At 37.3% G+C, this 27037-nt stretch overlaps 1 protein-coding gene across 2 annotated transcripts in view; it reads right to left on the reverse strand.

The window, feature by feature from the left end:
• LOC107309017 (ATP-dependent translocase ABCB1-like) overlaps window positions 1-26666 on the reverse strand; it is an 83027-nt gene extending 56361 nt beyond the window's left edge. The window contains exons 1-14 of one of the 2 annotated variants that reach the window (XM_015853406.2): window positions 26464-26664; window positions 13830-13984; window positions 13486-13518; window positions 13181-13239; window positions 12975-13106; window positions 12207-12261; window positions 10543-10690; window positions 9787-9850; window positions 5649-5840; window positions 4865-5036; window positions 3885-4009; window positions 3222-3393; window positions 1308-1421; window positions 208-318 (exon numbers count right to left, since the gene is read on the reverse strand). In XM_015853406.2, the coding sequence (XP_015708892.1) occupies window positions 208-318; window positions 1308-1421; window positions 3222-3393; window positions 3885-4009; window positions 4865-5036; window positions 5649-5840; window positions 9787-9850; window positions 10543-10690; window positions 12207-12261; window positions 12975-13069 (1248 nt within the window). In that variant the 5' untranslated portion in view covers window positions 13070-13106; window positions 13181-13239; window positions 13486-13518; window positions 13830-13984; window positions 26464-26664. Of the gene's footprint in view, window positions 1-207; window positions 319-1307; window positions 1422-3221; window positions 3394-3884; window positions 4010-4864; window positions 5037-5648; window positions 5841-9786; window positions 9851-10542; window positions 10691-12206; window positions 12262-12974; window positions 13107-13180; window positions 13240-13485; window positions 13519-13829; window positions 13985-26463 lie in introns of both variants that reach the window. The other variant, XM_015853407.2, reaches the window with a different exon arrangement.
• Between the last annotated feature and the right edge of the window lie 371 nt (window positions 26667-27037).

Consider the following 27037-nt stretch of genomic DNA (forward strand, 5'->3'; position numbering starts at 1 on the left):
TTTCAGAATTCATTCTAATGGAAGTCTCTGAGTTTAGCATTTGCTAAGATGCAAAAAAATTCTAGGTTAAGTCATTATGATGACATGATATTTTTACATAATTTAGAAAATCAACCTGGAATTGTTGCATTTTCAAGAAAAAAAAATATTTATTTCACTTTTTATTTCTCAGCATATTATCCACATTTTAAATTTCATTTTCAGTACCTCAACATCTGGTCTGGATGGGTAATTGAAGAAAACATTCTGGAATTCCAAGTTCCCTTTAATGTGGTCTGGTTTGTGGCCTGCATCTGAGTAACTGTCAATTTGAGGTTCCTGTGAGAAATAAAACAAGCAGAGGAAAAGCTTATTTCCTAATGACTTTTTTTATGTTCACTGGGACATCCTAGAATGTATCACTGTTCTGTAGAGATACTAAATTGAATTTTAAACTGATTTAGAGGAGACTTGTGAAGCGTGTAGATTGCATTGCTGGCAGCCTCACTACTACAGTGCTGAGTTGTTAATGCAAAAATATTTTTCATAATTTTTCCTTTTAACATTTTATGTGAATTTAATGCATTGTCTTTAAGAGTGTACTCATTGCTAGCTGTACTTTGAGACTCATTCCACAGTCTGATTAACCAAACAGATCACCTCCAACAAGCTGCTCATACTCTGTTCGTTGACAATTTTGCTCTTTCTGCTGAAATCATGTTTGTGGGAAAGAATTGATCCACTGACTATTAAGAAGAAATCATTCAACAAAGTTCTTAATTGTCACTGTTTTTATTATTATCAAGGGGTAGGTCTACAATGCAAAGCATGTCTTAACAACAATTCAGGAAGTGTAATTGCATGTTACACAACTTAGCCCATAAAATCACAGCATTCCTCATTTCAGACTCTGAAAGCACATACCCAGGTTACCAGGTAGTTTTATAGATTTGCAGACACTCATGCTGCTGGTGGTGCCACTATTGTCCTTCAAGCCTATGCTCCTATATACCTGCACTGGTTGTAATAACATCTATCTATCGCTATAGTTATATCTTTCCTGATAAAAACATTACAGGGTATCTACAACACTAACTGATCCTGTGATCCAGTACTGTGTCTTTGAAACAAGAAATCTAAAAGGCAAAGTGGAAATGACTAATCATTTTACATTCTATCTGCTTTTATACATATATTTCTACCTTGAGAAAATAAATGATTATTTTCACACTGTCTTAATTGGGTAGAATTAGAAATTAGCTGTTGTAATAAAATACTAAATATGCAGCAGCAACAAAAAGGTCTCAGAATAATGGTGGGATACTCACATTGTCTATGATATTAAAGATTGCATATGCTGCTCCTCTTGCATTAGCAAATGCTTCTATGCTTGGAGCAGTCTGTCCAATACTGAAAGCTCCAATCAGTACAGAGAAAAAGACCTGAAAGAAATGTTTATGGTGACATATAGCAAGACCTATGGAGGCAAAGAATTACATTTATTTATTTATATTAGATAACTTTGGGTCAGTTTAAGTAATTGAGTAAATTAAATTAAGTAAATGAAAAGCTGTCTCTCAAATAGAGCATAACATTAAGAAAAGGAGTTTTTAAGAGTCAGAAAAAAACTACAATTCTGCCCAGTGTGAATGTCGCAAACAAACTGATGGCTGAGAATTAAACTGTCAAAATTTATGCAAAAAAATACAATACATGTAAACTTAATGTTTCAGGATTTATTGTACTAACATGTTATTTGGCAAAAGATGTTCCAAACTCCTAGGAGTATATTTCTACTTCAAGATAAATATAGCTTTGATGGAACAAAACTGGTCTGCAAATCATGCTCTGCTTTCATAGTGATAGGGATTATTTCTCCTTTCCCACCACAAACAAATAAACACTCATTCTGTTGGAATTAAAGAGAGTGAATGCAAGCAACCAAGAAAAAGAAAACAAAGCAAACATGCAAACAGAACAGAGAAGTAAAAGTGTATTATCTGATTGGAGAAACATACTAGCTTTTAGTTTCAAAAGACACACTTGAAAGAGAGGTCATAACAATGCCCATGTTAGTATGTTAAACTGAAGATCCATCACATCCATCATTTTTCCCCAGCAGTGGCCATTCACAGATGTGATACCCAAAATAAGGCATGTAAGAACAGAGCAGGGTGCTGTTCTACTTCTCCCCACTATTCTGATAGACTCTAATAGTATTCAGATCAGAGGATTTCCTAAGGCAGTTTGGTTTTCTATATTTAATATCTTCACTGAATTTCACTTCATATATTTTGTACTGCCATCTCTTGAACACATGTAAACTTTTAGCATTCAAACATTCTTTGGCAAAGACTTCAACAAAGCACTACTACTTACTGCATGGAGTTACAAAAAGGGACACGGGTAATTGTCTGAATATGCTCGAAACACTTTGTAGGCCAGCCTACCCTTCTGAAAAATTGGCTTTGTTTGGAACAGGTTCCTAATAGCCAATGTCTCCTATCAGATGCATTTTTTTTTTTTTTCAATTCTGAGTGATTCATAAGCAAAACAAAGTAACAAATAAACAAAAAAGCAGGTTGCTTTTCAGAGATGTCCTGGCTGAGTTTCCTCATGGTTGAAGAAATTGCATTTTTTGCCACATTTCTTTGATAGGTAATATAAAAATAGAATGGTTGCCGCTTCAAGAGATGAACTTAAGTTATGACAAATAAGTTGTGTTTTTCTTTCTCTGGTTGTAAGATAGTGACATATATTCTAGTCTTACATCACTCCCCCTTGCTTTTTATGAATATTGAGAAGAGGTTCCAGAGGCTTAAGGAGCAAAATATAAGAGTAGCATCAATAAACAGATCTATTTAAATCACACCACACTTCCAAAAAACCTTTCTTTCTGTATCCTGAAAATATATTCAGTGCCACGAATCTGAAAACAGCAACCAGGAAGGCTACCATACTCCAGTTTCTGATTGAAATGTTTCTATATCTGAGTGAACTTATGGAAGTCAGAGAAGATGTAACAAATGAAAATAATCTATGCTTTATTTGGTTTGATGTAGATTTTGAAATACCATTGATAAAACATGTAGACATATTCATGAGTGTATTTTTTGTTAAGAAGAAAGGAAATTATTTTTCCAGTTTGAAACATCATTCTGAATAAATTCAATTAAGTTCCCAAAATACACTTCAGTGTAATATTTCTGAATAGTATTGAGAAGCTACTGATAAATACTTACTGTAAGAACATTGCCAATAGTGTAAGTATCAGTTAAGATCAAGGTAGTTCCATACCAGAAGGCCAGTGCATATGATGCATATATCAGTAAGAAAGCAGCACCCATAGAAATATTAGATGTAATAGCCTTTCTTATTCCAATGCGTTTAGCATCTTCTAAATTTTTATGATATCTGAAAAAAAACCACAGAAGTTTGAAATAACTTGTACCACGGTACACAGCACCCAAAACTGTGTATGAATTATTGTAGGCATCATAAGGTATATAATGTGTAATATATAACCCTAGGGAGGTACAAAGGCAAGCCTAGTAGTCAGGCATAGAGATAACTTAAGGTAATTTAAAAAAATGCCAACATCAGTTGATCTGGCAGACAAAAAAAAAAAAGAAAGGATATTGCACTCAATTGCACTCAGAAAGGGCATGTGAGTCCCTTAAATAACCCAGAGTTGAGTGAACTCTGTGAACCATTTGTGACAGGTTTTGAGATTATCAGTGTAAGCTTAAGATAAGAGGTTAAGACACATCATAACAATGTTTTTCTGCAGTACAGTGGAAACAGAAATATTGGTTAAAAGACTCCTACAGTGTTACCAGATTACCAAAGAAGCTATCTGAAAGGAATGCTTCACAATAGCTGATGAAAGTAATCACTGCTCTTACCTTTTAATCTCCTTCTCTTGTCCTCCAAAAGCTATTACAGTACGGACTGCACCCAGAACCTCCTCTGCAACAGCTCCTGCTTTTGCATATGCAGCTTGCTCTTTGTCGGTGAACGCAGTGAGAATCTAATAAAGGATCAAATATTCTGGCTTAAGAAAAGCAGAATGATCTCAGGCACTTAACTGATAAAAGCCACTGTGAAGCCTTTTAATTATATTAGGTACAAGTGCAGGAGTGTTCAATATCGACATTTTTAATTACATTATGAGTTCAGTCAGATAATTCAACATCTATTGGCTGGATTTTCCAGTCCGCTTTCACCCAGTACAAGAGAGTAAATAAGTACTTATGCTGTGCTGGTGAGGTTCTTCTAATACAGATTTCCTCAGCCCATTCTCATCTCTGGCTACCTTAGCCAGAGGGCTTAAGACTTACATTAGTTGGCGATACTCCGCAAATACTCTCAGCCAGAAGACACATGTGGCAAATGCCTCTCTACTGTGACATCTTCCCCAACACACTCAGTCAAGACAAACAAAGTTTATATCATCTTTGAAATTTAAGGGAAGTACTATACAAACTGAAGGCACTCCAATCCCATGTTATTTAAGCAAACACAGCTTGGTCTAATTTATTTCAGTATTATCCAGGAAGTGCAGTTATTCCATTTTACAGAAGGAATGAATTTTTAAGAGTAAGAGGTAAGTGTTTAACTGGTACAAGTTGTCTCCTCTGTATAAAATATGTTACATTGACATAAACTGCTTCAAATTAAAGCCAGTCTGTCAAATCCACCAGAAGTAGAAAATTCAAACTACCTGAGGGCATTTACACACAGTCCGTCTTATGTTCATAGATGTTCTCTAAAGACATTGTAATTGTTGTAAGTAATACATTCCAACTGTAGGAATACAGCTATGAAGATTCATGTAATTATCTATCCTGTGTAAAAACCTAACACTGAACGTAAATCAACCTACCTTTGCCCAGAGGGCTGCTGAAAGTCCTAGGACAGGACTAACTGCAAGTATTACAAGGGTTAATTTCCATCCTCTTATAAGACCAACAATAAAACCTGTTAAAAATGTCGTCTCCGACTGAATAAGCAAGCCAATTTTATCACCTATTCCTTCATTAATCTTGCTGACATCACTGAAAAACAAATTACATTCAGACACAAAGGTAAATGTATAAACCACAGAAAAGTTTTCAGTTTTGTTACAAGGGCACCCGTGTCAAGAAAAGCCTTTATTGTCCAGTGAGTTACCAACAGTTTGCTTAAAGACAGAACAGTATATAACGTGGTCATAAGAAATTTCTTACTCCATGTATGAGTGTAATGCTATAAATGTAATGAATGTAATGCTGTAAATCTGTTTGCCTCTGAGAAGGCTGAAAATTGCTTACAGTGCAATGATACTGTCACTTTTTTTATCCTAAAGTTTGGATCTATTTAGAAACTGTGAGATATCTGGAAGGAAGAGCTGAAGCCATTCATGTAAGCAAGGAGAGAGGAATAGTTTGTCAAGCAATTAAACTGTTCACACTATTGGGGTCAGTCATCACCTTGCTCAGCTCCCAGTGTGCACAGAACTCTGTACCCTTTTTCATGATGTTAATCTCACACTATGCAGCTCTCTCCATGAGATAACTTGTATGAGATTCACAAATAAATAAGTTTAAAAAAACAAAAACGGAAAATTATTACAAGCCATACGTACATATTAAGGTAAAATGACATTGCAGAAGATACAGTATACTTACTCTATGAGACGAGTATTAAGTTCTCCTGCATCATTTACATCAAACCATCCAATTTCCTGTCTCATAATGGCGTGAAAAAATTTTTCTCTAATTTTTTTAACTTGTCGGCCTGCTGCCAGTGTCCAGAATGAGGTCTGGATATAAGCAGCAACAAGAACAGCAGCTGCTATTGCAGAATAGTAGTATGCATATCTGCAAGAAGAAAAGAAGAATTACCTTGCTAGTCTGTATTTAGCTTGGTGACCACTGCTTCTTTTTTAGACTTGAACTAGAATTTATGTGTTTATACTTTTCTTTAAAACTTCCTAGATTTCTATGAGTAATAATCAATAATGCTTTTCAGAATGTAATAAAAGAAATCATGCTGCTATTAGACAAGAGTTACCTTTTCTTCTTGGCAATATAGTATATAAAAACTAATCTCAGATGATAAATTTAGAACCGTATTTCAGGCACAACATACTTTTTGCTTAAACGTGTCATGACATTCCATAAACATCATAGCATTTTAATTTAATACATACAGGCCTATTTATATATATCTGTATGTTATATTCTCATGCATTTATATAATACAACATGCTTACCTATAATTGTATATATATGCATGCATGCTACAAATTTTTCCCCATTTGAAAATACATCTATTCCAAGTAAAAGCCACTAAAAGCATTATAACAGATGTCTTACTTCTAAGTGAATTCAGTTCTCTGCTATTAGCAAAGTATTACATGAAAACTAAGGGACATGAGAACAAACCAATGTAGTTGTTAAGCTGAAGTTGATTTTGATTCACAGTTTTCAATCATTCAAACAGAATCAAATTGGATTTGATTCGGAACTGGTCTCAGAACCAGTTTCTGGTTTACTTAAACCAGAACAAAACCAGGAAAGTCATGGAATCATAAAATCATAGAATCATTTGAGTTGGAAGGGACCTTCAAAGGTCATCTGCTTCAACACCTCTGCAGTGAACATGGACACCCACAGCCAGATCAGCTGCTCAGAGCCCCATCCAGCCTGACATTGAATGTCACCAGGGATGAGGCATTACCTCTCTAGCAACCTGTCCCATATTGTAATAATCTTCTCCATTATATCCAATATAAATTTCCCCAGATGAGGTCTCACAGTGAAGAGCAGAGGGCAGGATCACCTCCCTGGCCTGTTGGCCGTGCTTCTTTTGATGCAACCCAGGGTATGGTTGGTTTTCTGGGCTGCAAGGGCACATTGCTAGCTCATGTCCAGCTGCCACCTACCTGTACCTCAAGTCCTTTTTGGCAGGGCTGTGTAATTGAATATAAATGAATGTAGCTGAATCTGACTGAACTGATTCCTGAACATCTGAACATAACTGCTAAATATTCATGGTGTATATAACATATATTTATAAAAAACTACATCTATATAAAAGAGAACAATGAGGGGGGAAAAAGGCTTTAAAGCCTTTGGGATTACACTCACAAGTAGTAAGTTAGCCATACTGATTCTCTAGAACTGTAGCATGAAACTTGGCAGGAGATAGTAGCAGAACACTGCGTGAATGCTCTGCTCAGAGAAGAACAAGAATTTATAACTGAAACTTCAAATTTTAGTCCAACATTTCCAGTGGCTGAAATATACGTTTTAGTCAGGGACTTTGGAACTACATTCATCATTAAATGAACTGTATCTAAACTGATTAGTAAAATGGGTTAATATCTAACCCCTTTGAAGGTTGATTAGTTGAATATTGACCTTGATCTTCATAGAAACTATCTATTTAATGATATCAAGGATACTGCAGGAAAACTCAGCAGTAATTACTTCAGACATTTACTTTATGATGTTATATCACATCACAAGATGGTTTTATGCTTAGACTTTGTTTCATGATAAACTGTTAGAAAAGGGATTGATATCTTTACAACTTTCACACTAATGAAATACATTCTGTAACTTCACTGCTGAAATGCGCTATACAGTATGTGCTCACTGCATTGTACACTGACTGTTCATTTTCTTTTGAGAGATCAGTGAACTATTATCTGAGTAAAAACCATAACCAAATATGCACACACAGTTCAATACACCTGTGTATGAACTTTGTTCATGTAAACAGTGTTTACTGTTACTTTACCGGCTGGCAGGCATACTTAGAGACATGGGAGGTGGGTACAAACAGCTTCTTCAAACTAATGAACATAATTCAAAGCTCTATTCAGAAAGTTTGTGATCATCAGAAAAGTGAACTTATACCTACGCTGTTATAAAGCTATACAAGTGCAGAGTCCTACACTGAGGGAGGAATAACTGCATGCACCAGTACAGATTAGGGACTGGCTTGCTGGAGAGGAGATCTGTGGAGATGAACCTGGGTGTAATGGTGGACTACAGGCTGGTCATGAGCCAACAATGTGTCCCTGTGGCCAAGGCAGCCAATTTTATCCTGGGATGCAGAGATACCAAAAAGAGCATGGCCAGCCAGTAGCACAAGGGAGGGGATCCTCCCCCTCTATTGTGCCCTGGTGAGGACACTCCTGGAGTAATGTATCCAGTTCTGGGCTCCATATTTCAAGGAAGCTTTTAGAGAGATTCCAGCAGAGGGCTGTGAAGATGATTGGGAGCATCTCCCTGATGCTAAGGGACATGAGCATGGAGAAAACTGAAGGGGAATCTTATCAATAATTACAGATACCTAAAGGGCAGGAGTCAAGTGGATGGGGACAGACTCTTTTGGTGGTGTAAACCACCACCAAAGGGGCAATGGGCATAAGGGGCCCATGAGGAAAAATTTTCATTGTAAGAGTGATAGAGCACTACAACAGGCTATCCACAAAGATTGTGGGATCTCCTTCTCTGGGGATACCCAAAACCTACCTGGTCACTTTCCTATGTGACCTGCTGTAGGGAAACTGCTTTAGCAGATGATTGAACTGGATGATCTCCAGAGGTCCCTTCCAACCCTTACAATTCTGTGATTCTGTGAGCCCTTGTTCCACAATTACTTTCTGAAGAGAAGTCCAGGCTGCTCTGAGAGCACTCATACCTTCTTTCAGACTTACTGTTCAAAAGACAAACTGGCATGCAGGATGCAAACAGGTAATTCCCTCATACAGACCATCTCTTAGGGCCATGAGAACAGGTAGTTCTCAACATTTAGTTGAGTTACTGAACTCTATACTCACATTTACACTTTCTTTTTGTCTTTTTTTCTGCTTTCCTGTACTCTGTTCTTTATTCTTTTTTGACTCCTAGATAATAGCTTGCTGAAGATGAAGGGAGGGTTCCTATTCCTTTTAAGTGAGACATGATATGAGTTCAGAGATTAAGATTTTTTCTCTGGAAAAAAACAATTGCCTTGAAGGCTACATTAGACTTCCTGAAACCACAGATGTTTTTCATTATTAAATGAGGAGCAAATTTCAATCACAAATAGAGAAGCTGAAGTGGTACAAGAAAATATATATAAACTTTAGACATCCTTCATGAATCAAGTCCTCTAACAACACTTAGTAAGGACCTTGAACAAAATGCACCTATTAGCAGCTGATGTTTCTGCTTGTTTTCCAGTTTCTCTATGAATCTTTAATATTACTCTTTTGCAGCAGAAGTGCTTACTGAGTATTATCTTCTGTTGTTTGCATCTCTCAAATGCTAGGTTTAAAGTTGCATTTAATCCAAGCCTCTATCTTCTGCAGAACAGATATTTTAGCTGAACTTGGTGCTTTGGCAGGAAACTATCTGGCAATTTTAATTCTGCTTTTTAACAGTATCAACACAGCTGAAGGAACTGATGGATGACAACCAGTTAATTTTTCAGCATAAAAAACACTGCCTATAAATTCAGAGGCAGGAAAGAGAAAGAAAATTATAAAGCATCAAAACACAGAGCACCACTGAAAAGAGAATGGGATGGAGGAAAGTAAAAGATCACAGAGAATTTTTGGGCAGTGGTTGTGGATGTTCACAAAATCTCCCAGTGTCTTCAGTAATCTCACATGCAAATCTTTAGTTGCATACATTATTCCAAACAACCATTGCCTTTATGCTGTTTCGAGTATGCAATGGGAGAACGTCTTAGCAAGAAATGTGTACCTACATAAAAAAAAGAAAAAAGAAAAAAAGAAAAAAAGAGGAAATGACAATTTCTACTTACGTTGTCATATCTTCCTCCAGCTTGTTAAGCATCTCTAAAGAGGAATTCAGTCCAGAAAGGTTTCCTTAGAAAGAAAAAAAGAGTAAATAATTTTGATAGAACAAGTTTAAACAAATTCATGTCCCCACATGATTTTCAGCAAAATTCATTACCTTCTTGCTTAGTTTTTTTTTTTTTTTTTGGTTGTTTTTTTTTTTTCTTTCTGAAAACAGATGGTATTTGTATAATTCCAAAAAACAAAAGGCAGCATGCCATATTTCTGTCTTACAGAACAGTAATAAAAATCAATGCAGGACAGAAGATAGTCACATGTGATTATTCTGTATCACCACAGAGATATATTTAAATTGTTAATATTTTTTTAATGCAATATTCCAGGCAACAAGACTGTTCACAAGTTTAACATCTAACATTTGATTTCAGAGGACAACCAAATCCAGTCTAAGAGTGGGTAGATACTAACGTGGCAATATCACTCCTTATGTTGGTATTGTTCAGTACACACCTACAACTCTGTCTGATTTTGAACTTCTGATTTAGCAAAGAAGGTTACTGAGCAAATTGGGGAAAAAAAAGAGTACTCTCATTTATGATAGTATGTTTTTTCTTGGATCAAACAGAACGGTTACTGATTTACAACACGGTATGTTAGCAAGCTGGTGTTGCTGACATCAATAAAATAAGTCAAGATGCTCAATTTTCTCCATCTGCTTACTAAATATGAGTCATTATTCTCTGCAGAGGACATATTTTTACCTGTAAAATTTGTTTCACCAGATGCAACAAAGCTATCAGTCATATCACCAAAAATTATCATTGCTATAGGGAGACTGCTTCCATGGGCTATCGCCAAGAGAGAGCCAAATATCATTAATAATTTATCTGTGCAGCTGGAGTATCGAAACTGTGAACAAGAAGAGAAATTCATTTTCACAGAGGTACTAGAATGTTAACACAATGTTATGTCTACAAAATCATGCAAGTCAAGAAAAAGCTATGAACAGTATACCTTGTTTTCACAGAGCTACAACTTTATCCACTTTTCAATTAAATGTATAAAACTGCTTACATTTACAGAAATAAATTATTCTAATATAAGAACTTCTATATAATGAACTTCCCAATCCAGAGGTCTGTACTATTTATCAATATATCAAAATATCAACAAAGGGCAGAGAGGCCACATAAAAGCAATGCCATTTGTTCTCTTGCATTTTGTCATTTGAAATTCAGGATACAGGAAATTTTAATAGCATTGTGATAATTATGGCAGCAATTATTTCTATCATAAATTCATTATTACAGAGTTAGAAAAATTATTCCTACTGTACCATACATATTACGAAAGCTGACTGAATTCCTAAATACCTCTGCTACTTAACTCAACGGCCCTTCTTTTATAGAATGATAGAATGGTTTGGGTTGAAAGGGACCTTTAAGACCATCCAGTTCCAACCTTCCTGCTACAGTCAGGGTCACCTCCCTCTAGACCAGGCTGCTCATAGCCCCATCCAGCCTGGCACTGAATACTTCCAGGGTGGGGGCACCCATAACCTTGCTGAGCAACCTGTTCCAGTGTCTCACCACCCCCACAGTAAAGAATTTCTTCTTAACATCTAGTCTAAATTTGCCCTCTTCCAGTTTACAGCCATTTTCCTTCATCCTGTCATTACCTGCCCTTATGAAAAGTTCCTCCCCAGCTTTCCTAGAGGAGTCCTTCAGCCCACTGGAAGGCCTCTATCAGGGCTCCTTGGAGCCTTCTCTTCTCCAGGCTGAAGAGTTCAGCTTTCTCAGCCTGTCCTCATAGGGAAGGCACCATCTTCATGGCCCTCCTCTGGACCCTCTCCAACAGCCCCATGTTCTTCTTGTGTTGGGGGCCCCAGAACTGAACACAGTACTCCAGGTTGGGTCTCATGAGAGCAGAGTAGAGGGTCAGAATCACCTCCCTCAACCTGCTGGTCACACTTCCCTTGATGTAACCCAGGATACAGGCACTCTGGGCTACAAGCGCACATTCCCAGCTCATGTTGCATCTCTCATCAAACAACACTTCTCCTTAGGGCTGCTCTCAAGCCATTCTCCACCCAACCTGTATCTGTGCTTGAGGCTGCCCAGCCCAGATGCAGGACCTTGCACTGGCCTTGCTGAACTTCATGAGGTTTGCACGGGCCCATGTATCAAGCCTGTCCAGGTCCCTCTGGATAGCAGAGAAAAGTCCCTCCCATCTTCTTTAATACAACTACTTCTACCAAAATAACTGCTTGGTTGCCACTGTCTATTCAGTATTCTATAGTATCATAGTATTTAGTAGAGACAAGATCATATATGTAGTACTCTTAACAATATTTTAAGCGTTTAAAACATTAAACTTTATGCCTGTAAAAATATGTACATGTATATATGTATAGCATAAATCTTACCAGTGCTAACGGGCTGACCATTTTAGGCTTTTCCCCTTTCTTCTTCTTTCCCTTCCTTAAGAGATATGATAGTCTTAGTGTATTTAAAACCCAAGAATATTTCACAAGAATAATCATGCAATATATTAATGCTACTCAGTTAAAATATAATTAAGAAATAATTTTATGGGAAACTTGTGAAAAACAAATGAGATCTATTAAGAATTCTTGGACGTATGTATTTAAACCTCCAGGTATGTAAATAGCATCAGCTCCTGACTACTATGAATTCAAACCAAAGCCTTCACAGTTCTCCCTTCTCATGGCTACGACGACCCCAAGAAGGGATCATGGTTCTCCTGTCCAATCAGGGAATCTGTGAACTGAAGCATTATATGGATTTCAAAACAGCAAAAAGGAAGAGGACTTATAGATTTTCTCATGCAGGGGGAATAGAATTAATTAAAAGTACTTTAAATTTTAGCATATTTTTAATCTGATGGTATCACATTCAAATGCCTGTTCTGACATCACTCTTATTTTGGAATTGCTTTTCAGTAAACGGTTGTCAATCCGTGGACAATTTGTGTTTAAAAGAAAAAGAGCTTCCTTCATCCTTCTGCACCAAACGAATACACCAGCAGTTGCTAATCATAAGCTGTGCTTTCTGCTCTTAGGCTATCTCATTAAAATCAATTAAAATATGAAATTCAATAAAATACAAACTAAGATAATGTAATTTTATATGCTTCCATAAAGAACATGTTTACAGTGTTTAAGAATATTTACTTTTTGTCTTCTGGATCTTGATCCTGGTTGTAGGTAGCAATCTCATATGTATTTCCATCGACAGTACGCTTCTGCTTTTCATCTTCAGAATGCATTTTAAATTTACTTAGGGTAGTTCTCTGTAAAATAATACTGAAAAGCATACAATTATTAAGCAAAGGACAGAAATCTCAATGACCACTTGTCTGACAGAAAAATATACTTACTAAAATCAATAAAATTATTAATGTCACACTTTGCAAGTGGATCCTAGCAAAGCAGAGACCTGTTGAAAGAAGCAGAGATGTTCTGAGTTTGCTTACAAATGCCTACATTTTTATTTCACCTACTTAATAGCTGTGGAGCTTTCATTTAATCTCATTTGAACGCTAGAAGCATATTCTCTGTAATTCAGTGTGAATTAAACTAAATGAGAAAGTATATGTTTGTTTAGTAAAGAATGAAGCCATCTGGAGTTTTAGATGTTATTGAGTTAAATATCTCAGGTTTACAAAGAAGTGCATTTACTCACCGTGCAAGTCACTCTCAGTTTGCTTCTAGTTCTCTGAAAGATCATTCAAAAACCAACAGATTAATATGACTAGGACAAGCAGCATGGGTGGACTTTGTTCTTATGCAAAACAGAGATGATGAACAGCTTTCTAGTGTTGTTTTTGGTTTGGGTTTTTTTTTTTTTTGCCTCTCTCTCGTTGCCTCATCTACACTGGGAGTAAAGTGTATGCACTTTGGACTCTGCCACCCTTTCCTAAGGGGAATATTTAACAAGAAATCACATGTGAAAATAAGTCTGATTGGTCACTTATTTGCAACTCTGCCTAATTATGTCCCTTAAACCTTCCCAAAACACCTTCTTACCTCATCACATATGGTGCCAAATGTTCCAGGTAACAGTAACACTTGAAGGTGAATCCATTCTTGAGCATCCAGTGAGAATGAAACTGAGTAATGCAAATGGAGTGATGTAATGTTTTGTTTCCTGCCCCTTCTTCTAATCCCAAGAGTAATATAACCTGCAAGGAAAATGGGATTTTACTATAGTAACAGAATCACTGAATCACAGTGTGACTGATGTTGGCAGAGACCTTTAAGTACAGCTGGCCCAGATGCTGCTGCAGCAGGGCCACCCAAAACAGGTGCCTGGGCCATGTCCAGGCAGCTTCTGAATATCTCCAAAGGAGACCCCAGACACAGCCCCTGGGCAACTGTGCCAGTTCTCTGGCACCCACACAGCACAACATGATCCTGGGGTTCAGGGGGATCTTCCTGTGTTCTGGTCTGTGCCTGTTGCCTCTTGTCCTGCCAGTGGGCACCACTGAAAGGAGCCTGGCCCCATCCTCTTCGCACCCACTTTTCAGATATTCATACACATTGATAGGGTAAATCCTGAAGTGATCAAGGGCAGTGGACAATATATGTCTTGTTAGTAACTAGGCAAGTATTCTAGTGTATTCTTCCTCATTTCAGTAATTGCAGAACAGCAAGATGAATTACAGATACAATTTAGAAATGGCTTTGAAACAGTTCTGGTCAGCAGAAATTTTCTCAGGCAGAATTCTTCTGATTCTTGAATGCACATTCAGATTCTAAACTGATTGGAATGGACTATTTGTTGTACTGTGAAATGCTTATTGGTGAAGTATTCACCAGCATTAGTTGGCAGTACTTCATTGAAAATCATAACCAAGAAATTTGAAATATTTTAAACAAATAATGGCACTAAAAATATTTTGGAATACAAAGACTTATCAGAGTGAGAATTACATTAGAAAATGTAATTTGCCACCGTAAGTCAAGAAAAATGCCAAAGGTTAGCAAATAAAAGTAGTGCCTGATGATGACCGACCATCCTGAGATATCTGTATAGACTACAATCCACAGCAATAAATGGGAATATTTCTAGGTTTTAACTTGTGTGTTGACATTCTTTGTGCAATACCATAATGTACATCTAGTTAGCTTATTTCTCTAGAGCTTCCATCATTTAACAATGATATAGCATCAGTACTGCAAAAAAATTGTGGTTAGAAAAAGATCACTAAATCTCTTTTCTAATCTCTTGTATCTCACATTATGCTGTAAATCCTTACCTAACTATCAAGGGAAGCTAATGTAATCTTTTTGGATTTCATCAAAGTATTTGAAACTGTTTCTCACAATATTCTGTCCTTTATTGAGCATACATCTCAATAAGGACATGATGTGATGAGAGAACAATTGGCTGAGGGGTTGTACTGTAAGGTTTATACTAATGGGGTTACATCAGGCTAGAGGCCAGTTACTAGTGGGGTTCTGCAGGGCTCTGTTTTAGGCCCAATTGTCTTCAGTGTTTTCATCAATGATTTGGATGCAGGACTTGAAGGTATACTAAGTGTATGACACTAAAACTGGGAGGAGCTATTGATTTCATTGAGAGAAAAGAGGCCTTGTAGAGAGATCTTAAGAAATTAGAGGGCTGGTCAATCATGAAGTTTAAGTAAGTGCTGCATTCTGCAGCTGGGACAGAGCAATGGAGCAATGCTGCGTATATGTACAGAATGGAGACCGAGAGGCCCCTCAGAAAGGGATCCTGGGGTTCTGTTTGACAGCAAGCTGAACATGAGCCAGCAGTGTGCCCTGGCAGCCCAAAGGGCCAACCCTACCCTGGGGTGTACCAGGCCCAACACTGCCAGCGGGCGAGGAAAGGGAAGCTCAGTTGGCTGCCTGCTTCTGTGCTCCATTTCCCTTCAACTGTTTATATTTCCAGAAGAAAACTTGTGTTGAGAGATTCTCGTGTAACAGATTTCACATTGGTGCAATGTCTTCTTGTATCTGGTGCAGGCCAGCATAGAGAAAACCCAATAAGCATGTAATTTGGAGCAGATAACTGACACAGAAAGTTAACCTAAATTTGAAACCAGATTCAAAACACTGTCACATGATGACCTATTATCTTTTTTTGGAAAGGTCTGTAAAGATCTTTTTAAGATCATTTTAAAGATTTCCTTCTGTAAAGATTTTGTAATAATATCAAGAATTGCTAACGTTTTTAAATGTATATCAGTAAAAATAGGGGAAAAAAGAAAAGAAACGGAAACAAATAATTCAAAGCCTTTGTGCATTATCATCAGAGAAAAGGACATGTTATTTTTTCTTTTATTTTTCTCTGAAGATGGAGATCCGGATTTTCCAATATACTCCATGTAGATGAAATGGTGAATTCTAGGGCATTGAGCCCTAGAACAGGTTAGAACAACTGTGAATTAGCTCTGACTTAACGATACTCAGGAAAGTCATGTTCTATTTTAGCAGCCTCTCTCCTAATAACCACTGCTGGAGAAGGAACTGTACAGGAATTCTGCCAACTTGGCCACTGCTCTGCCAGTCAGAATTGTTCTATAAGAAGAGAACTGTCGCACAATCAGGAAACAATAATTTCCTGTTTCCCAAGCTGTTTCATATGCTCTACCACAAGATAATTCCTATAGCAATTGGTTGACCTCTTGTCCTGAACTAACCTTCAGGACAATTAAACTGTCATAAGGAGCAACCTTTAATTTTTGTTCGAAATGAAAGTCTGCTCTGAAAAATATCTTTTAATGATATTAAAAAGCTCCAATTTTATTGCTTGGTTTGGAGTCAACTGTTGTTTTGGTATGGGAAGTACTATGAACTGAAATAATGCCACTGAGTTCTTATTAGTAATATGCCCATTTTCAGATTTACAAACTCATTCCATCTTCTGAAAACTTTGACTTCTAGTTAATCAGAAGCAGAACATGAGCCTGCAGCTTCCTTTGAGAGAGATTTCCCATATATGGAAAACAAGTGTTTTGGTGCCTGTTTATCACTGAAGTTATTAGGTATGACTCTGTGATAGATTAGTGTGTGGGAGGTGATAGTATTTTTCACAATCATTGCCTTTAATATAGTTGCATTTAAAATTGGATTCTTACTACTGTTATAAAATATGAAAGTGTGTTTAATCGAGATTTACATAAGTCTAAGTTTTAGTAAGGTTTCTCACAGTATTTAAGGCAGGATTAAGAAGTTCCAGATGAGACAGATGCTCACTCTCAGCACACCTAGTCAAACCAATAACTTATAAATCTGGAAAAACAAAGTTTCAAATAAATGATATACTGTACAAAATATTAATAGAGTTGTTTAAGAGCATTTAGGACTTCACTTTACAGGCTATGGCTACTAAAAATGATGGAAAAGCAATAATATAAGTGACTTTTTATGCAGGTAGAAAAAATTGAAGTTGAATATTTACAGACACATAATATTTTTTTTTCCTTATAATTTTTCCAGCCAATGATATGCCTGGTAAGATCATAACAGTATAATTAATTAATCAAGGACTTTGAACTTTCATGTTTCCCTCAGTGAATCTCTTTGTATGGATCCCTTTTCACACACACAAAGAACAGAGTACACACAACTTAAAAACGTACAGTGGTTACTGGTTAGTTACTACACACAAAAGTTAGCTCAAATTAATAAACTACTATATGTTAGTCAATTAACACCCTGCATAAAGAATAAAAGAACTCTTTTCTGGTCAAGAAGTTCTTGGTGAGGTGGGATAAGGCTAGTTTTCATTGCTTTGGAATCAATCCATGGTGTGGCTGAATTGTCATCCTTCAAATCCCCATTTTTCCCTTCATGTTTTATTCCTTTTCATGATAATGTTTTCTTTCTTGAATCCTTGAATTGCTGCCTATCTCCATCTCAACAGTCTCATCTTTGTGATTTTGCTGTTCTCATCTTGAAGGATTCCACTCTATTCACTTTTTTTTGCAGCTCTTTCACAAATTCTAGTGATTTCCTCAGACAGATAGCTGGACTCCAGTGGAGCAGGGAAAGGAGGCTACAAAATGAAGTCATGAAATGCATAATATTACTAATGTCATATCCTATCCAGAACCGAAAGCAATTCATATCGACTTATTCCCTTCCACAGCCCTATTTAAGTTGTATGTTATGAACATTTTCACTCTATTCCATGCAACTTGTGAAAAGTTTAGATTACACAGGAAATTATGAGAATAAAATATTTTGTTGTTCAGCATCCCCCTGTGAGCACTGAACTCCAAAGTTCCATTTTTCTTTGTCCATTCCACAGTTATGCTATCATCTTTCCACCTGTTGCTCTTGACAGATGTTTGAGTTCTGTCTCTTCACTGGTAATTTCTAAAAGCAAACATGAAGACTTTCAGACTATCTCATTTAAACTGCCCTTGAGATACATTAGACCTGTCATCCCTTTCCTATTCATAGCAAATAGGAAGAACAGTTTCTTCCATTCCACTTTATAATACTTCTGATATTTCCTAAGTGCTGTCTGTCCACTCTGGACAGCAAACAAACAAAACAACAAATAAACAAAAAACTCCTATAACTTTTCTTGACTGAGTTTGTTTTATCAGTTTTTGACGTTGCTGTTCTCTGCACTCAAAGTGTTTCACCGTTTTGTTGCATGAAGCTTCCGTATTTCTCATGAGCCTTCACTAAATGCCCATCGAAATGAGAAGTGTTTATTTGCACCCAAAGCAATGATTCAGACCTTTATTTACATTAAAAAGCGCCTTTTTTTCTACATATATTCCCCTTCTACAAATGTTCATCAGTCTCCTCCATTGTTTCTCCGGGAATAATATTTACAAACAGAAAAAACTTGTATTTCAAAAACAGCCAAATATTTGTAATTTCTATCACTTATTTGCCTTTCCCATGCCACACGGAAGTACTCTCACTTATTTTACTTAATCTTATGTATTGAATTTTGTTACTTTAGTGAAATGACTAAAAGTAATTGCTTCATTTAATTAGTCTCATGTAGGGTGGATTATTGTACCATGTCCATGTTTTACATATCTACCTTTGACCAGGCTTAGATTGTTTTGTCCCGTTTTGCTGTACACTATGCAGGAAATTAACTTACATCGTAAAGTAAATGTGGTTCAACAGTGTTCAGTTACACCAGATACACATCCATTAACAAGCTCCAAATCCTTTAAATAGCCTTATCTATAGACACCAGGGTTAGTGTTTCCTGTTATCAATACTATTGCTTCTAGAAGCATACTACCAAGTGCCACAGCTCTTTACACTTCACACGCCATGACAGTCATACAGCCCTGACGGTGAATCCTGCTACATCCTTCAGGAAGATGCCATTTATGATATCAAGATGTGCCTGCATGTGATCACTTCGCAGTAAACAATGATGAATTATTAACTATAATGGTGCTAAATTATTAACACTACCACCAGAGAGGAATTAACTCATGCAAATCTCCATCCATTAGAACATAAGATTAATGCATATGATGGCCAGACACATTATGGCTACAATTAGTGAAGAAGAAATTACATAGTCATAGTCATTCTATTGACCCAGACTAGGTGCTCTACTGTCCAGTTAATTTATCTATATCTTCTCTTGAAACCCCATCTCTCTTATTCCATAAAGGATCATTAATCTTAATTGCCACAAATTCATTTGCTAAAGTCCTATCCAATGGTCAATCAGAGCTGCTTATCTTCCCCATCGTACTCAGGCACAAGCTCCTTGTCCACTTGCAGCTTTAAGCCATCTTTAGCACAGGGGCTGTCAACAGCTGTAGCTGGTGGCAGAGGGAATGGAAAAAGGGGATCAGGAAGAGGAAAACATATTGACATTGATCCTAAAGAAGATACGTTTTTCTAATCTTACTCACTACAAGTGTTACACTTCCTGTGGGCTGGTTCTTTACCAGTTATCTTTTTCATTTTCTGCCACCAGCTCCTGAGTACCTGAAAGTTTCTGCAAAGCACTGATCGGTTATTTATAAATCAATATACAATAGAGAATGTTTCTTATGCATTAGAGAATTTACCCTCTGTTAGAACGGTTTGTGAGCGTGCTATTAGAGAAAAATTATGAACTGTGGCTCATCCTTGATACCAAAACATGCTTTCTTCACGGAGATACCAAAATGCCCAAGACTCATAACTCACTCTAGTTTCTAGTCTGCATGAAGTATGATAAATTTATTCCCATGCTGCCAGTCAGATTATCTCTTTTGCAAGCCACAGCTTCTTAAGTGACTAATGAGGGCAATTCAAGTTGCCTCTTCACTGGCCAAACATCACACAGAGAGGGATGTATGACAGCTGTATGACATTTAAATGTCAATTTCTGATTGCTGATCTGCCTTATCCTATACACTTCATGCTTTAAATAACAGAAGAGTCCTCTTTGCTAAATAATATCACACTTTTGCTGATTAAAAACTAAAATGAGTGACAATCCTAGAAAAAAAAAACAACAACCCTAGGAACCATTTTAAGAACTCTGTGTCTCCATCTTCTCTGCACAGCAACTACTACAGCTCAAATATTTTTTAGCAGTCTCCTTAGGGTACATATAGACCTTAATATAATTTCATTAATACCTATGTTACAGTAACTTGTTTTGCTTAAACATTTCAGTGTTCTAAGACAGTTTCTCACCTACTGAAAATACCATTTTTCTGTTCTTTTTTCAGTTGAATCTTATTCAACTTCTGACAAGATGGCGCACTGTAAGTTCAATGAAAGGTATCCAAAATCCAACAACGTTTATTGCTTTATTCCCAAACATTATCCATATGAAGGACAAAACATCTTTTTCCCATGTGTTTATCACTGAAACTTTAATTCATCAGACTTCTGCCTCGCAAATCTAAATTACTCCCTTTTTTCTGGTTCATTTAATACTCATTTCTAAGCAAAAATTTTGTATAAAAGCAACATATCATTATTAAATAGCAAAAAGATCAGTGAAATTTATTTACTGATAAGCACAGCCAAACTCAGAGGGTTAGGTTGGTACACAGAGACCATCCTGCCTAATAAACAGTGGAAAGAAGCAAGACAAAGAGCCGCTACAAAGGATTTATCTAATCAGTATGTCTCAGGAGTCTCCCTTAATGCTTCATCCCTTTCCCTATGTGGAGTGAAACTACAAGATGATTTCTTGCCTACTTCCCAGACAGAATGTGAGACAGATAATATAGCACAGAGCCAGAAGCACTGGGGGAAGTCAGTGTTTGCAGGGATCCTCAAACCATGAGGCTTAGTACAGTGTTGTAGCTCCATCAGAGATACCTGAAGGAATGCTGTTAGCTGCTCATGGCCAGTTACTTCACCGTTTGCTCCCTAGGCATTCTGCTATGACTCAACACTGAGTCACTTGCATGCAGCCCAGTTTACATTCTGCTTGCACACAATGACACATGACGCTGTAAAGGTCATGACCTGAGAAAGATCCTTCAACTTCCTTTTATAGACAGCAGCAAATAATGAATGATTAACTGTGCGTTCCTGTCTAAATACTGCACCCCTGGATCCATGTCACAGTTCACTGAGAGCAACATATTCATTCACTATGCAACAATGCTTCAAGCAGCAGTTCTCCACTCATTTGAGTACTCATGTCAAACAGTGATACCTGCCACTGTAAGAGCAGGCTGCTATTCCACCTTCAGTGCATCTGTGCCGTTCACAGTAGGAACATTGTTCCAGTAGAAATCAGAGCTCCTAGGGCTCATGATCACAGAACCACAGACTCCTTGGGGTTGGAAGACATCACTGAGATCACCTCCTCCAACCGAAACCCATTCCTACCATGCTCATTGAACCATGTCCTTTAGTGCCACATCTACGCATTTCTTTAACACCTCCAGAGCCAGTGACCCCACCAGCTCCCTGGGCAGCCTGTTCCAATGTATCATCATCCTTTCCAAAAAGAATTTTTTCCTAATATTCAACCTGAAGCTCCCACGGCACACTTATGTCTTGTAATCAATTCACACATAATGCCCATTGTATTGGCAGTGGACTACAACAGGGCTGGGTCCTATTAACCTACACTGATTCCATGGTGTTGTGCACATGATGGGAGAGAACACATCTGCCTGGGTGTCATGGGGTTACAGANGTGACAGGGGGCACAGGCCCTGGGAAAAAGAAAAGAGGGAGAGACAAGCGAAATAAAAAAAAAGAAGCCGTTTGCCACAGGACCCGGCTGGCCCGAGCCACGTGCTGCTGGAAAGGGGAAAGGGTGGAGTGCGAGCAGATCCATTTAACATATGTATGTCAAATCATAGTTTTACAAGATAATAAATAAATATATAAATAAGTGGTTACTGTGGTACTTCATCTTGTTCCAAATGCTGCTGTGACTAATATTGCTTCTGAACACTGTCATGGTGGGTCACTTCACAGGACATAATTACAGCCTGTTTTCATATTTCAAACTATTTCATATATCAAACTGAACTATTTAAGAGTAGTAGGTATCTCAGGGAAGGTATACATACATGCTTACGAAAGTCCTAAAAGGGAAGATAACTGTACAGCATCATGACTGCCTGAATGGTCTTTTCATATTCTGGACGTCAGTTTAGGCAAACACACTTAATGCATTACAGATTTCACTTTTCATTGACCCCTGGCAGCCACGTAGTCAATTTTTTTTCTGGGTTCACGTGAGGATAAAGATAAGAAAGAACAATGCCAACTCCAAGATTTCGTAGTAAGATGTTCTCAATAAACATTTTAACCCCAAGAGTGACTCAAATTTATTATTCTGTTTCTCTTGCTGGATCCCAAATATGGCAGCGATCAAAACATGTTTGTACTAGTATGGTAATAAAAATAGTGTCTTATTTTGACACTGGTTAACAAAGTATGATGATCTCCTTCCAATGGATTGCATGGGTAAAGATAAGAAATTGATTATCATGCCATAATACATGAGTCACAGGTGTGCTAAACCATGATAAGAGACAGGGAAAGCAATAACAGTGCTTTTCACTGGGGAAAATTCCCTTTCTTCTTCAAATATATATATAGAGATAATATACATATATACATGTAAAACAACAACAAAAGAAACATGATAGCAAAATATGAGTAGAAATAGAGGCAAGCAATGTTATGAAAACCCTCTCTTGTACCTCAGCTTTGATCTGGATGATGCTAAAGCTGGTCTCATGTCCCTCTTTTGATCTGTGTACAAAGTACCGTCCTAACAATGTTTCAGAGTGGGTCCTCAGTTTCTAATAGCCAAGTTTACCTTACAGTTTGTGCTGTGAGTCATTTACTAACTTGAGAACAGGTGCTGAAAGCTGTTCCCTTCAGATGGATTTCTGTACACTCTAAGAGCGCTTTTACTTCAGTAACATTCAGCCAGGGCACAACTGACAATTACTCAGAGCAATATACATAGTGAATATGTTAACTTTTATCTTTCCAGCATGAAACAGGAAAACTCAGCCCCCAGCTCTCTTGAAAACTAAGCTAAAATGAGGTATGGTTATCCATTACATGGTAGGAAGAATCTCCTGTAGGAAATTTAGTATAGTCTCAGAGCAGTTATCTGAGCCCTGCAAGGAGATTTAGCATTTTATCCCATCTTGAAGAACACAACAAGAATGTAAAATTACATGCATCCTTGAAAGATTGTTGGGATTGGCATACAGACATTGATCCAAGCATGCCATGGAGTTAACAGAATCACAGTACCTTTGCAGTAGTGTTTGTGCAAGGGATAAGATGGCAAGAATATTTCTGGGACACGTGAACTTAGAAGAAGGTACAAATGAGAGGAGCTGCAAGTTCAGCCTCAAGAAATGGCCAAGGTAACGAAGGAAAGAAGGAAGGCAAGGAAAGCTCAGTCCTGAGGGCCTGGCAGCAGCTCTGTCCATACTGTAATTTTCAGAAATATGGTACTAGAGACACACAGCCTCCATTTAAGAGTAAAGATCAAAAGAAAAGCAAAAAGGAAATGAGTCCCCGGTGTGGGTTTATCTCTGTGAAAAGAAGATGTGGAACAGTAATTGCAAAACAGGATACCACAGTAATATCCTTTAGGGAGCACTAATGGGAGTACAGGAGAGCAACAAGGTAGAATTTGAGAAAAATAAGTCTAATACGATATGAGAAAATCCATAAATTCTTTCCTGGTTTGCTTTGTCTATCTATACAAGAAAGACAAAGAGGAAGAACGTACACTATAGAATATGACAGGCTCCTTTCAGTGATGCCTATAGGCATAATCACACCCTCTCAGTAACAAAGACTAAGGACAGTCTGCACTAGTGGTAAAATTACATACAAGACCAATGGGAATGGCCAATAGCAATATTAGTGCTAGGTGATCAGGGACAGAACGTTAACTACCTCTATTGCTATGATGTTCACTGAGACTATAATATCAATAAATTGCCTCCAAAGAAAATATTTCCATTTGGAACTCAAGAAAGCAGGAAAATTATAAATGTTGTTTCATACACATGAAAGAATGTTCAAGCACCTGTAATTGAGGCCTCTGCCTGCAGTGACATAGCTGCCAAGTTCTGGAGTACAGGAGTTCCTTTGAGCCTAGGAGTGGGAGGACTCCTCTTGTAAACACCAGAGAAATACTGGCACTGTACTGATGAAACAAAACACGTTAGCTACAGATTTTGCTACGGATGTTTCTGGAATTGGTACTGACCAGTGGGAGGTGAGGGTGGAGTGATTCCTGCAGGTCATTGATGCATTGTTATCAGGAATCCGGAGGAAGTAAAAACACTAGATATTTGGGTAACAGAATTTCCTTCAGTTTTGTATGCCTGTAAGTTAAATTATAGAAAAATAGAAGCTGTGTATTAATTGAAGGTCCAGATCCTCCTTCACACTGAAGAAAATATCAACTCCCTCAAGAAACAGAGGACGGACACCAGCTCACCATCTACAGCTTACAGAAAGCCAAGGTCTGAGTGCAAAGATCTGTGTTTTTCAATCTCATTTCTTCTCTGTATCAAACACTTGACAAAAAGTCTAGCAGTGGATTTTTAACATTTGAGTAGTCATCACTCGGGTTGCTTGTGACAAAAAAGGCATATGAAAATATATAGCACACAGCAGAATATTTAACTGGTACTGACTGATACCTCACTTACAGTCTTAGCCAATGCTCTTGTTCTAATTCTGCTACCTGAACAAAAACAGTACCAGTGAGGAAAGCAAAAGTGATTTGTTCAAATACCACAAGACTTTCTAGATCAAATACTAGGAATGCTCCAAAAGTAATGCCTCCTACTTCATTATGTTGGCTCACAGTGTCAGAAGTGGATGTTGGTGGTACGGCAGTAGAGGTTGAACCTTCCCACCAATGTCCTTTTACATTTTGGGGCTGTGTGACAGATGGCAGCAGAGGGGCACTCTGACAAAATGGCATCAGACATAGGAACATCTATGAAGCAAAGGCATGGAACTGAATTCCTCCATGAGGAAGAAATGAACCCACTGACATTCACCAATGCTTGCTGAATGTTAATGGAGGCCAAACAGTGCATGTGAGCAGTGAAGTGGAGAGTAACATGCTTCAGCAGTGGTGACAGTGAAAGTGGATCACTTCTGCTGGTGCAGATGTTTACAAGTGGTGCATGAAGATTCTTGTTCGTCACCGGTGAAAATGCTGATGATGGTGTCTGTGTTGAAAAGTGTTTTGTAGCTGAAAATTTGCTCTATCAAACGGTGTATTGTGTTCTTTGTATCTGTTGCAGTTACCATGAAAATAAACAGCAGACATCACTTTCATAATGACCTATCTAAATCAAATGTGGATGAAATTATTATTAAAAAGTATCACACCACATTGTATGTGGATGATATGTTGGTACATGGAAAAAAAAAAGTGTTAAAATATGGGAAAGTAGGAAAGAAGTCACATAAAAAACCCAGGTTTTAAAGATAATCATGATTAAATTTAGTTGGAACAATCTGAAGTTAAATATTCAGGAGCAGTATTAGATGGAGAAGGGAGAGCAACACTGATATCATCAAAGAACTTTCCTATAGTTCAACACCCACAGGAATAATTGCGTAATATTCACTTTTGCAAATGCTTAAGTTCTCATGAGAACATCCTTTTACTTACATAAATCAGTAAGCCACTAATCAACCCAGTGAAGAAATCTCGTGACCAAGTACAGAAAGAAGAACAGAAAGAAGGAAAACCGCAAGTTCAAACCCTGTCTGTGGCTACCTGAATTATTTTAAGACATTTCATGTTGAGCTAGACATTGCTAATTTAGGTCTCAGGACTTCAGTGTTTCAACAACAGGCTGCAATAAGAAGCAGGTTATAGTCTTTGACTTCAGAGTTTTATTTATCTTAATAAATGGAAAAGAAATTTACTGCATGAGAAAAGACAAATGTATCACTTAGATAGGCATTTGATCTTACAGGAGGTATCACTAGAGGTGGTTTTGCAGTAATATATATCACACAACGTGCTCTGCTAAGCTACAAAATCAGTTGAAAAGCACAGCCCATACATGTGTCAAACCCTAGGTTAGATGGATAAACATTGGCTTTTGTAAACTAAGAAATTTCTGTAGAAGACAACAAGGTTTTAGAACCAGTCCTATACAGCCTGTTAACCAGGAAAAGAACAAAAGTGCAATTTATTTATTTACATTTCTCTTACCTGTCAATTGTCATCAGATAAAAGCTCTGTTGGTGACTTTGTGCCACAGAATATTCAGCATGGTTCACAGATGGGTCCAGTTTTCATGGGGAAGATGAAAAATCCTGTATTAGATATACAGCAACTCTTGTGAAATGTGTTTTCTTCTTTCAGCAGAGTAGCTCTGCAGAAGCAGCAAGGCTAACAAGCTCCACTAACAATATTAAAAGAGGAATCTAAAGGAAATGACTTAGTTTTGTACGTAATTTTAGATGGCGTATGACAAGCTTTAACTATTTGTCTACCAGTTCAGAGTAATAATGACCTGCAAGTGCAGTGTCATAATCCAAGAGGCTCGTCTTTCATCTAATCATGAAAAGGAAGTCTTAACAGTAGTTCCAAAATAAGAACGGAAAAAAAAACCTAACAAATCAGTGAGGAAGAAGAATATTCATCTTGAGTAAAAACACAACCAAAAGAAAAAACACAAACGCAATGGAAATGAAATAGTCTCAGGCAGATACCCTTGCTAAGATCGCAGTCATTGCAACGGTCATAAAATTTGAATACCCATATTGAAAACAAATCAAAATAG

This window comes from Coturnix japonica, chromosome 2 (assembly GCF_001577835.2).
Source record: "Coturnix japonica isolate 7356 chromosome 2, Coturnix japonica 2.1, whole genome shotgun sequence".
Taxonomy (NCBI): domain Eukaryota; kingdom Metazoa; phylum Chordata; class Aves; order Galliformes; family Phasianidae; genus Coturnix; species Coturnix japonica.